Source organism: Triturus cristatus, chromosome 9 (genome assembly GCF_964204655.1).
Source record: "Triturus cristatus chromosome 9, aTriCri1.1, whole genome shotgun sequence".
NCBI lineage: Eukaryota > Metazoa > Chordata > Amphibia > Caudata > Salamandridae > Triturus > Triturus cristatus.
Window position 1 is genome coordinate 70,666,805 of NC_140592.1, and position 12,099 is coordinate 70,678,903.

At 45.5% G+C, this 12,099-nt stretch overlaps 2 protein-coding genes across 2 annotated transcripts in view; one reads left to right on the forward strand and one right to left on the reverse strand.

The window, feature by feature from the left end:
* The window catches only part of LOC146797411 (carbohydrate sulfotransferase 11-like), a 208,568-nt gene that overhangs the window by 155,392 nt on the left and 41,077 nt on the right, over positions 1-12,099 (forward strand). The window lies entirely within an intron of this gene.
* LOC146797412 (jupiter microtubule associated homolog 1-like) lies at positions 4,054-4,806 on the reverse strand. The gene has a single exon (XM_085624421.1). It carries the CDS (start codon positions 4,740-4,742, stop codon positions 4,305-4,307), a length of 438 nt encoding a protein of 145 aa, XP_085480547.1. The 5' UTR covers positions 4,743-4,806; the 3' UTR covers positions 4,054-4,304.

Here is a 12,099-nt window from a genome sequence, read left to right on the forward strand (position 1 = left end):
AAAGTCTATTTAGCATTTCTTAACGGCCCAAGATAGGAATTTGGTCCGTTAGGAAATGCTAAATGCCTTCGTACATATGGGTTAAGAAATGCTAAATGGCTTCGTACATATGGGTTAAGAAATGCTAAATGGCTTTGTACATATGGGCCTTAGGGCTAGATGTAGCAAAGGGTTTTACCCATTCTGTGTCTATGGGAAAATGTGTTCATACATATGGCCCTTCGTGTGCACATGAACTCTCAGCTCTGCATTGGAGCTGAGAGGGAAGGTACTTTTAATCCATGCATCATTACTTTTTCCGGGTGTAAATGATGCAAACAATATTTGTGAATCGGTTCCACAGTGCATAAGAGAGGTGATGCCTGAGGCAGTACAGGTCTGGCTTTTTTACTGGCCAAAACTGTGCAATTTGTCTCGTTAAATACAGAAGCAGAACAACTGATGTGTGTTACAGTGCTGTGGTAAATGCAATAAAAACATCTGCTCCTGTTGTTAAACAAAAGAGGCTTTTGGCAAAAAATCCTGCTCCTAAGAAACTCCACCAGGAATGCATGATATTATCAATTAAGAAAACATAACTGTGCATTTTAAAATCCCGTTCTGCTTAAGTAAAACCAATAAAACCTGTGGTTCGCCTGCCACAGGAAGTGCAGTGTTGTACGTCCTGGTACGGCGATCCGTGCCTCTGATTGGTGGCAGGTGATGTCATTTTTTGGAACGAGGCTATTTAAAATATGCTGACTTGGTCTGTTGTTTCCATTTTGTAAAATGAACTTTTCCTCCCGTTTGAGTTACTTAAATGAAGGCACTTCTTAATGTCTTCATCAGCTGCCTATTTTGGTTTTCATGGGGAGTATTGTTAAGATTCCCCTTTTTAACAACACGTTTCCAAAGTTTTCCTCCTAACATTTTACAAATTGCAGTGCATTTCTTGGGAAAATAAGATGGCAGCTTATTATTCAAAAGTCCTCATATAAGGCAGGGATGCAATATTTATTTCACATGCCTTGTGAGGCCCAACCCAGCTAATGATCCACAAAAAGTAGTCGGAAATTTACTCTTGTCGGATTAAGCCTACATTTCTGACTACTAAGAAATTCACAAAGAGGTTTGGGACTTCTCACTGGAATTGTTGTAGCTTCCTAGCAGTTGTTCTAAGAATCGTTGTGGGTTTTTTGTCACTCTCATGTATACCACACATTACAAAATGTATTAACCATACATTTTAGGATCCTAAATGTCCTGCACGAGAGGTATCTACAATTTGATTTTTTTAAATTTTCCTCCATGGAAATATTCTTTTCCACATGGATACATCCCTTCCTTTACACCACCACCAATCTGTCCCTGTGCATAGATCTACTGACATTCAAAATTAAACTTGGTGTAATTGTTCCTGTTTGTGTGCATCAGCAAATCTGTTTCGGAGTTTAAATTCACGTTTTGTAAATAGCAACCATGTGTTTAATCTGTTATATAAAGGTGTGTGCTATCTTATTTTCAACTTCGTAGCCTAAATACATTTGTAAATTGGTCCCGAAGAGTTTTGAATATTTTTTATTTAATAAATGTTTTCCTATTTTCTAAGTCAAGCGCTTTGTTAAATTGTAGGAGCCACAACAGGTCTGCAGGTTCAGTAGCCCCCACTTAAAATAATAGTGCTCAATTGTGGGATATGGAAGGAGACCTTCTTTGGTGTGCAAGGTTGCCTTTTATTTCACTTAGATTAATTTATTAAACATGTATTGTAATCTGCAATTTAGACCTGTATTCTCCACAAGATTTAATCTCTTGTGGCACTAGAATAGCAAGTGTTGTCATGACCTAAAAAAATGGTTCTTTTTATGATTTGATTTTGAATTTGTATAGCGCTCGAATGCCCGGAGGCGTCTTGGCGCTGGTGCAGACTGGCGCGGTGCTGCACAGAAAGATAGTTGATACTAATTAACGGCGTGTGAACAGCCAAGTTTTGACTTGTTTCCGAAAACTCCGGAAGTATGAACAATTCTTAACAGGCAGGGGTAAGGCGTTCCAGAGCGTAGCTTCCTTCAGTAAAAAAAACTCCTACCCCCCAAGCCGTTGGCTTTGTTGCACGGGTGGAAAGTAACGTTGCGTCAGAAAATCTGAGCTTTCTGCCTGGGGAGTACCAGGCCCACTTTGCGCGAAAATAGATTGGTCCAGAGTTATGCAATGCTTTAAATGTTATGCATAATGTCTTAACCTCTAGACGTGTTGCGATGGGTAGCCAGTGCAGATTGACCAGTGCTTGGACTGCTGACTTATGTTTAGGAATTCCGTCAAGAAGTCGCGCTGCCGCATTTTGTAGTGTTTGTAGTTTTTGTAATGACTTTTTCCGGATACCGATAAAGAGAGCATTTCCGTAGCCCAGCTTGGTCAGGACAAGGGAGGTAACAACTGTTTTTTTGGAGTTCATGCGGGATGAAAGGATTGATTTTCTTTATTAGTTTTATTGTATAAAATACAGAAGAAGATAGTGCTTTTACTTGATGGTCAAAGTGGCGCTTATCATCAAAGATAACTCCCAGGTTCCTTCCTTTCTGAACAGGCGTCGGTAAGTGTGCCATGTTCTGGGACCCTTGGTATGATGGAAGGAGTTGGCCCTACTGGCCTTCAAACCAGAGACTTGCATTTTAAACACATCTCTGCAGCAGGCACTCAACTCTAGCAGGAACTTAGTGCCTGGATACCCTTGCCGGGGATTAGCCTCGCTCTACAAATCTGAGTTGAGTGAACTCTGTGAGTTATCAGGAACAGAGCCGCCACATGTCAACTCTCATCCTTACTACACACCAATGCTGTGCCTCTCATGAACCAATCTAAATCAAGTTCACAATCCGTGCTGGAGCCAAAGCCTTGGTAAAGGTACAGAACACCTATCCACAAGGATACCATCACAAGGATACCATCACAAGGATACCATCACTAGGATACCATCACTAGGATACCATCATTGGCGATACCTGGCAGGAGGGAGCAGGTTGGTCCAGATCTGTCTAGCATATACACATCATTTGGTGATCTCCACAAAGAGAGAGTGCTTGTAAAGATGCACGTCGGTTAACGATGAAAAGTTGGACATTCTCTAGCGAGATGAAGGGCTTGGCTGGTCTTGACCAAATTGATAATGATAAACATCCGTTCTTAACATCAAGAAACCGCTTTGCTGTGAATGAACGTTTTACCAAGTAGACCTCTGCTTGTCATGTAGCAGCTGTGCTACACCCAGACAGCTATCTTTGGGGGATTAAAACCTTCGAACGGGGCTCAAAAATAGAGTCTTTGGGGTAGCTGAATATGGGCTCTGACTGGTGGAAGCTGAGTGGTAACTATAGGAGCACCATCCTTGGATGCAAGGGAAAAGCCACACTCTTTGGTTTGAAAATAGTACGAGGACGATAAGCATCATATCCCCTGGTGTAGTATTATCTCAGATCGAGGGACCTTTGGGATCCAGATCACGGGATATAAGTGAGACGAGGATGTCCTGGATAAGAAGTAACCACACATACTTCCCCCTGAGCTCTTACTCCAGTGTGACGTTTTTTATATTGGTGACTTCTAAAGGACCCAGTACCGAGAAATACTGATAACCTCAGACTTAAAGGAGACTATGTCATCAGACTGTTTCTTAGACTGCTTGGCCGAAGTTGATCAAGAACAGATTATGGCCTATGCTTTGCCTTGTGTTCCTGCTGGCCTTTTCCTTGTTGCATTTGAGGGGTGAAGAAGAGCATCGACTTCAGGGGTATTACTCAGGTTGCACCCGAGTAAGCCTCAAGATCTATCGGCTTCGGCACCTTCAGATGACTGGTACTTGGGGGATGGGAGGCCCCGGATGAGGTTGTAGTTGAGAAGGGGCTATGACTCATCCTCAAAACAGCCTTTGTTGGGAAGTGGACACTAGTGAGGCAACTAGCTATAGACAATTCTCCTACAAGGTGACCCGGTAACTTTGTTTTCCTTTCCACACTAGTGTAGCTCCTTAACACTGCAGACTTTACAATAAGCCTGAATAAGTCACCCAGCACTGCCTTTTTTTTTTCATTGACCAGTATCACTTTATTTCATTATGCAATACACCATGAAAACTGTAGGTTTCTACAGAAATCCCTACAACTTACATGCCATTCTGACAGACAGTGAAAAATGTAATATTTTTTAAAAAGGAGGACAGATACATAAAGTGCTTCATAAAAGAAATGGAAAAGGGCAGTCCAGGCGCAAGGTCAGTTCACAAACACAGAAACAAGACTAACATTGAGAGTCAGCAAGAAACAACAGCATCAACCAAGTATAAGGGTGGACCTGCCACCGGGAGGATTTCTTCTGCTTGGCACTGCTGCTGGCACTGCAGGGGCAGAGTCTGTAGGAGCTGGTTCAGAAGGCACTTCATTGTCAGAGGGGATAACGTTATCTGCCTCAACGTTTTCATACTCTTCGGACTCGCCCGTTTGTTCAGCCGAGTCACCACACTCTCCACCAGGCAGCGGTCTTCTTTGCGGTACTGATGGCTCTGCTTCGCTCTCTCGCCCTGGCTTAGGAGCTTGGAGGTCATCGGGAGGGCCGAATATGTTTGATGCCATCCTGTGCTTTCGTACTGGTTGGTCCGGCTGCTCACCGAAGCCAAGAGAGAAGTTAGAGGCCCCGCCAGGTGGCCGCAAAACCCTCGAACTGCTCCTGCCGCTGGGGTCCACACCGGAGAAGGTGGTGGTGGTTGTCATGGCGTTGGTGCAGGCAAAGAAATAGGCAAAGAATTACACGATACAAGCCGATACTGAGCAGAGGCACTACCGCCAGCACTGCCTTATTGTTCTTGCTATATGCATGAGGTGGAAAGCCCTTGAATTATAGGTGACCGCACTCATTCCCAGATCCTACGGATTTACAGAATGTCTTTGACATTGCAAGGTGACCGCAGGATTTCCTGGAGGACTGCCTCAAACGTGTCTACATCCATTGGGGGTGCGTCCTTCCAGAGCCGCCAATCATCTTGAAGCTATAGAGGCAGAAGCTAACTCAATGCCAAAGTCCAAGCAGCAGACGCAGGCTGTGTGAGGGCCAGCCGTGGAAAGTTAACCTAAGAAGATCTTGGTTGGACCAGCATGTCATAAATGTGAGTGCAGGATATACAAAGAAATGCAGAAGGTGGTGACACCAATGAGAATAGAACAAAGGGAGAGTGGCAGAGGTTACAGCATGGTTAAAAATAAGGCACTGACGAGTGAGGACTGAAGCGGCCATCTTGAGTGTTGACAGGTCAAGGGCACATTTGAAACGCACTTCATAGACTTTGGGCTCACAGACGTACTTGCTGTTCTTGGCCGGCTATGGTGGGGGGCTGCATTACAGTGCGTTTTATTGTCCTCCTAATGTCTCTAGTGACACTATATAGAAATGCCAAATAGCCCCATTTCGTGTATCACACCTTCACGTGGCCCTGGCCTTCCAACCACCAGTTGGTTGCACCCTGTAATTATCTGTCCATTTTCGGTTTCTAAGAAGAACTTCAGAGAGCTTGGCAAGGGTCCAGCGGAGCAAAACGTTTGACACCTTGATTACCAATGGACGGTACCAACAAATGTCCATAGATGAAACAGAAGAAAAGAATTGACATGCGGCATTTTGAGAGTCATAAGCATGGACAAGAAGCAGTGGTCCACACCTGGGAGCACAGTCTTATTGGAAAGAGGAGAACTACAGCAAGTGCTCCCAAAAGAGTATGCACTTAAAGGGTCAATTAAAGAGCAGTGTATGCATGAGAAAGTACATAGGAGGACAAAAGGCAGGTTCCCAGGGCACGGTGTCCAGGGAGAAGTGGGATGGGGAAATGTGATAGGAAAGCAAAAGGGACATCCAAAGGGAAAGGGAGGAGAAGAAGGGTGAGATGCTGGGAAAGAATGGGATGGGTTTATCCAAAAAGAGGGAACGGAAGACAGGGAATTGTAGGCATGGAACAAATAGGCGTTGTCATAGGTCAGTTTACTGGAGACTTAATGGGGATAGTGTTTGCTGCTGAGACATTTGAGAAGTAAATGATGCTTGGTCTTTGCATGGACAGGGCTCTGTCTGAGTGCACGTTAAAGCATCTTACTGTTTTTAACCTACAACTTAAAGGCAACTATTGCTTTACGCAATGCCCAGGGGCCCAACACAGGCCCCTGCAGCCTGTGGTGCAAGAGGACCCAACCCTTCAGAAATTATCCAGACGAAAGTGTACTGGCAAACCTTTCATGAAATGGCTCTAATGAAGCACCTCTTTCTTAGAGGAAGAAGATTAAAGTTGAACCAGTTCACCAACATCTAAGATTGTTTTTGTACTTGTGAATGTGCATGTTTATTACACAATGCACAATGGGTACCTACGGTGACATGCTATTTGATGTTTTAGGAACTAATGAGTTTGCAACCTGTATCTTTTCCTATTATAAGTAATGGCTCAAAAATCTCAGCATTGAAAGTGATGGTGACTGAATAGCCAGGACTAGCTTAAGGGGTTATAGGTGCTATTGGAACCCTTGGCAGTTGCAAAAGTTAACAATTGTTCACTTTCTAAGGGCCTCATTACGTGTACAGTGGCCATTAGACTGCCGACCCATGGTGGTAGTCCAACTGCTGTAACCTAGGCAGTCCGACCACATGATTACAAGTTTGGCGGTCAGACCGCCATCAGTCCGACACAACACTGCAAGAATTTCAGATTCCAACGGTGCGGTGGAGCCGAAGGTGGCGCCGGTGCAACATCGGCACCGCTGTAGTTTTTTCTACTTCCCTTATCACCATCCAAAAGCATGGCAGAAAGGGAGGCAAGGGCCCCCAAACAAGACCCCAGGTGATTTAGCCCAGGGGAGTTGTGCATGGGGGCACATGTTGTGCCCACTTTTCCATGCACCTTCGTGAGCGCAATGTGTGCCATGCATCACATGATGCATGACACACATTGCACAGGTGTGCAGATGGTGTTACACCTCGGCGGCATCTGCTGCAGCTTTACTTAATGGCCGAGCCATGCCGGCGTGGTGGGATGGCTGACCTCAGACTGCTGGCTCGCCAGTCCAGTTGTAATGTGGCAATCTAAAGACCGCCGGCATTGCGGTTTTCACTAGACCGCCAATGTCATAATCAGGCCCTAAATGTTTAGTGTGCAAACAGGAGAGGCTATTAACATGACTCCCTATGCAAACCCGAGGTGCCTCTGCATGCCAGTTCACTGTTCACTTACAGAGCCAGGGCTATAGAGAGATAGCTCAGTGTCACATCCTCCTACAACAACTACCAACCTCAGTTCTTCCATTCACTTGGAGGATGTGAAATTGAAAACTTGTGTTCGAGGCATGTGGTTTGTAGATGCACATGCTTTGCAAGCTCCTGCCATCTACTTGTTTTCTCACCATCTTTACATATTTCTTTCAGAAACTGAAATAGCATTTAAAGTGAATGCAAAGTTCGATGCATCTGGGCCTTTGCATGAAAATCTTGAAACTCTTGACTTTTGCAATGTTTTTAATAATCCTCATTTTCACCATTTTTTATGAGCCTGAACTTTGGTGTGCTTTTCTCTTGCAGTATTACAATAAACTCACAAAACATGTTTTTGCAAGAAAATATTCTGCATTTACAGTCTTTGTGAAAAAGCCCACCCTGCAAAGGGAAGGGCAATGGTTGCACATCCAGAGTCCACAGGTACCAGTGTCAGCCGTTCAGAGTGCAGGATGATAACAGCTCTAAGGACAGGAAGGGCTACCCTGGGGCATAGGCGAAAGGGGAGCTGGAGACTCCACAAACTGTCTGACGAGCAAGAACTCCACAAAAAGTGATTGCTTGCTTTTGCTTTTGCTTTGCTTGCTCACCCCCACCCGCATGCATCCCATCATGTGCCTTCACGTGACTAGGACCGGTCTGTATACTTTGAAACTCCAAGCAGGCAGGGACATCTTAAAGATTTTGGGGGCCCTGGGCAAAACTTACGTTGGGGGGCCCTGTTCGGAACAGCTTTGAATTTATGATCCAGTTTCAGCTTTTTCATACCCTCTATGGCAGGTCGCCGACAGTGCACATGAACACTCGTCCAAATTCTAAATGTGCTCACATCTAATATTCATGAATAGTGATGATGTGTGTTTTCAGTATTGTAACACAGCGGCAGGTCACTAATATTGCTGCACATGATCTCAGTGACTCCCTTCGATTTCTCATATGCAAGGTCCTGATTTTATCTAAAATAACTTTTTTTATGGATGTTGCATGAAACAAACAGAACATTTTTCGGCATAAGCTCTGTAATAGAGAGGCTCTCACACATCACCCACATTAAAGGAAAACGGTATTTAAAACAAATAGTTTAAAAAGTATTCAAGGTCATCAGGGCAAGACTCTCTGCAGAACAGAGGTGGCTCTATAAAGGGGTCCCCCTGAAAGGGTTGGAGCCCTGGGCTTCAGCCCACTTTGCCCATGCCTTAAAATGTCTCTGCAAGCAGGACTGTCTGTTATATATTGTGAACATTTATTATTAGTTCTGTGCATAGAGCTATCTAAGACGTTTTGGGGCAGAAGGTGTACTGGTGTGTTTCTGACTTTAGCTGTGACACAGAATATGATCAGTTAAAGTTCAGCTCACCAGATGTTTGCTTATAAGAGAGATAAAGTCATGGTAATCGATATCTTTAGTGGAAGTAAATATTGGCACTGCCAGCGTGTCTGGCTTGCACTGTAATGGATGCCTCTAACAAGCACACGCATGTGCAAGGTGGCACCAGTGTTCCATGCATGCGAAATAAAAATTGCTGTGGGAACTGCTTGTGCAGTGTGCAGCTATCTGTGGCATGTTGTGCCCCTTTACTGATGACAACACTCGCAACAGGCAGCAAAAGCTGTCTGTAGTCAGATACTATGAATGCGCACCAGCGTTGTGTAAAAGGACAAGAGATCAGAAATGTATCACTAATCACAAAAACCTTGCATTGGGAGACAAAAAACAAAGGGGCATATTTACAAGAAAGTGACACATCTGTAGAGATGCGTCACTTTCCCTGCGCCACCCTAAGAAACCCTAGCGCAACCATGGATGCGCCGTATTTACAATATGGCGCACCATGGCGCAAGGATTGACAGATGCGTCAAATTCTGGCTCATCTGTTGGGGCAAAAGTCATGCATTGCTGGAGTTGTGTCGCAAGCACGACACTACTTCAGAAATGCATTTTGAGGCCAATTTCAACTACACTGCGTCACTCCTTACGCCTGCTTCAAGCAGGTGTAAGGTTTTGACGCAGTGCCGTCCTCGAAGTGACGCAGTGAAATCTTGTAGATTACACTGCGTCACTTTTACGAGGCTTCCCTGCGTGGGAACGCCCACCCTACATACTTTATACCTGACACTGGGCTTTACAATGGGACGCATCTCCCTAGATGCGTCACGTTGTAGTCGGCAGCAGTTTTTTAATGCCGCCGCTGCATCACAAAAGTGACGCAACGGGGGTGCAAAAGTGTTGCAAGGGGCTTGTAAATCTTCCCCAAAGCTGTGAGTAAAATCTGGGTGAAATTCAGCCAGGATCCAAGTGCAGGGGAATTAGATAACGGTGAAATTGCTGCAAAAATTCTGCATCCGTTACACGAACGACAGGACTGCGTAAACGTGCATGAGAGGTGTACGTCTTGCGTTGTCTTCTTGACCCACCGGCTGTATAAACAAAAGTGTTGCATGTGCGTTGTCTTGTGCTGTGATTCCTTGCATTGAACTCTGCAGCCAAAGCCAAGTGGCTCCTCTTTATCCACTGGCGCCTTCCACAACCACCAGTGGACCCCACCCCCCATGCTGATTGAGGGCCCGGACTGATAGTGCATCCTGCAGGTTCTGCTGCTGTTCTGTGAAAGTGTCCCTTGTGAAATGAGAACTTGAGTATGTCCGAAAACAACAGGAGCGCGTGGAGTTACCAGGACTATTATGAATCTGGTTATACGAGGAAAGCGTCAACAGCTGCTGATCATGTTTGTATACTGTAGGAAGCATGCATTGCTGCTGCACACAGGAATAATCCAGGCAAAATGGGATTTTGCTTCATGGAGCGCTCCCCATAAACCATAACAGGCAGTAACTTCAATCTCTGGTTTTACTGAGTGCGTGGAAGTCTTTCCCCTGGCTGCACAATTTCTACCTCTTCTGTTTATGTGAGAAAAGCCTGCACGGGTACTGTTACCTACGTGTTATCTGTTGTATTTGTTAGAGACGAATATGCGATGCAACGACCGCGTTGTTACAAAGCATACCATTACATCGCAAGTCGTTTCTACGACTTGCTGTAAGGGGCGCGCTGGATTTAGGAATAGTATAATTTACTATTCCAACTCCAGTGTGTGCAACAGCAGGGAAGGTGTTGGAATAGTAAATTATACTATTCCTTAGTTTACCGCGCCCCCTATAGCAAGTCGTAGAATTGACTTGCGTTGTAATGAATAGCGCTGTAACAAAGCGGTCGTTGTAACGACCGCGTTGTAATCGCATGCGTTCTACTGCATGCGGTGTAAACGCTGCTTCCTGTTAGAGACGTATCAAAAGCAGCTGCAGACCAGTGGTGCACCAAGAGTGACCAGGGCCCGAATGCAAGAATGAAAATTGAGCCCTTGTCCCGCGGTTTAAAAAAAGAAACAGCCACCGATTCTGGTGCAGTCGCAACCTCACACCCCTGGGACCCGGTGCCACCGCTCCTGCTGCACTACTGGTAGCTATGCTTCTGGCTTTGTCTTTCCTCCTAGCTCATCCATTACAGCGCCCCCTGCCTTTAAAGTTCGGACGGGAGCAAAGCCAGCTCCAAGGTGCACTTTTGCCAACTGGCTGGAAATGGTCCCTGCACTCGGCGCCATTTAACTATTGTTTTCACTGTCACAGGACGTGCGACGTCTCTTACAAATAACACACTGCAGCAAAGTAAGATTCAGTTTAGATCGTTCGTTTTTGTTAAGCTCCAAAATGCGGGTTCCAGGATGGGGCAGGATCCAGAGTGTGACATCTGTTCAGGGCAGGGACGTTCTAGGCAGCAGGCTAGGGTGGCACCAGCAAGGACAGCCAGGCAGCATCTACGAGAAGCAAGCTTGGCTGCATTGCAATATTAGAACCAATGAAACGTTCAATGCTACAATCCTTGCTGATTCCATATAGAACAGTGACCCTTCTCTTCAAAGTAACATTTCGACCTGACGTGGTTGCATAACACTGCCAGGGGGCGCTCTCCTCTCTACAAGCAAGTTTATTAGGACAGGCACCGACACATGCAGTGCCAGGAATGCCCGAGGCATTCCCGTCTCTCCTCCGAGGCTGGTGCCATCTCCTGAAGAGCCCATGCACACATCAGCTCAATGAACACCTTTGTGCGAGCGGGCACATTATGCAGCTCCTGCCCCTCTGAGGCGCCAGGCGAGGCCTCTGTGTTTGCAGAGAGTGCCGGTGCCAACGTCCACTTCCTAGGGCGCGGCACAGGAAAGTAGATATATTCTGAAAAGGATGCCCTACTGATGAGACACGAGGCAGACCCCTTGCCTCGAGGGCTTTAGATGGGTACACAGCTGGCTGCAATCCCAGTGCGCCCACCTGGTACACTAACAGTGCTAAATTTGTGTGTGTGTGTGTGTGTGTGTGTGTATATATATATATATATATATATATATATAAGTAACAGGGCCCTAGTCAGGAGCCCATTGCATCGGGCAGCGCTGCCAATTTAGACTATTCCAGACCCCCAAAGCTATAAGAATGACTTGGGAGACAGCTATTAGTCATTTTTAATATATATTATAAAAATAATGACCTGTTGTACTGCTCATCTCTAAATTTAACAGACAGCGCCACCATGTGGCAGCTGTCATTAGTGCCGGTGTTGACAATAAAGTGGCAGTGCCAAGCAACGGAAACCACTGGCTCAAATTAAGCACTGGGTATACATGGCGTTGCGTGTGCTTCTATGCAGCATTTTTCAGCTTGTGAGCATCCTACAAATCATACTAGAGCTTTCAAAACTCCTACTTTTGCATCAAAGACAAATTTAATGCTGTGTGTCAGCCGGAGGTCATGCTGTCAAGTTGTAGCCAG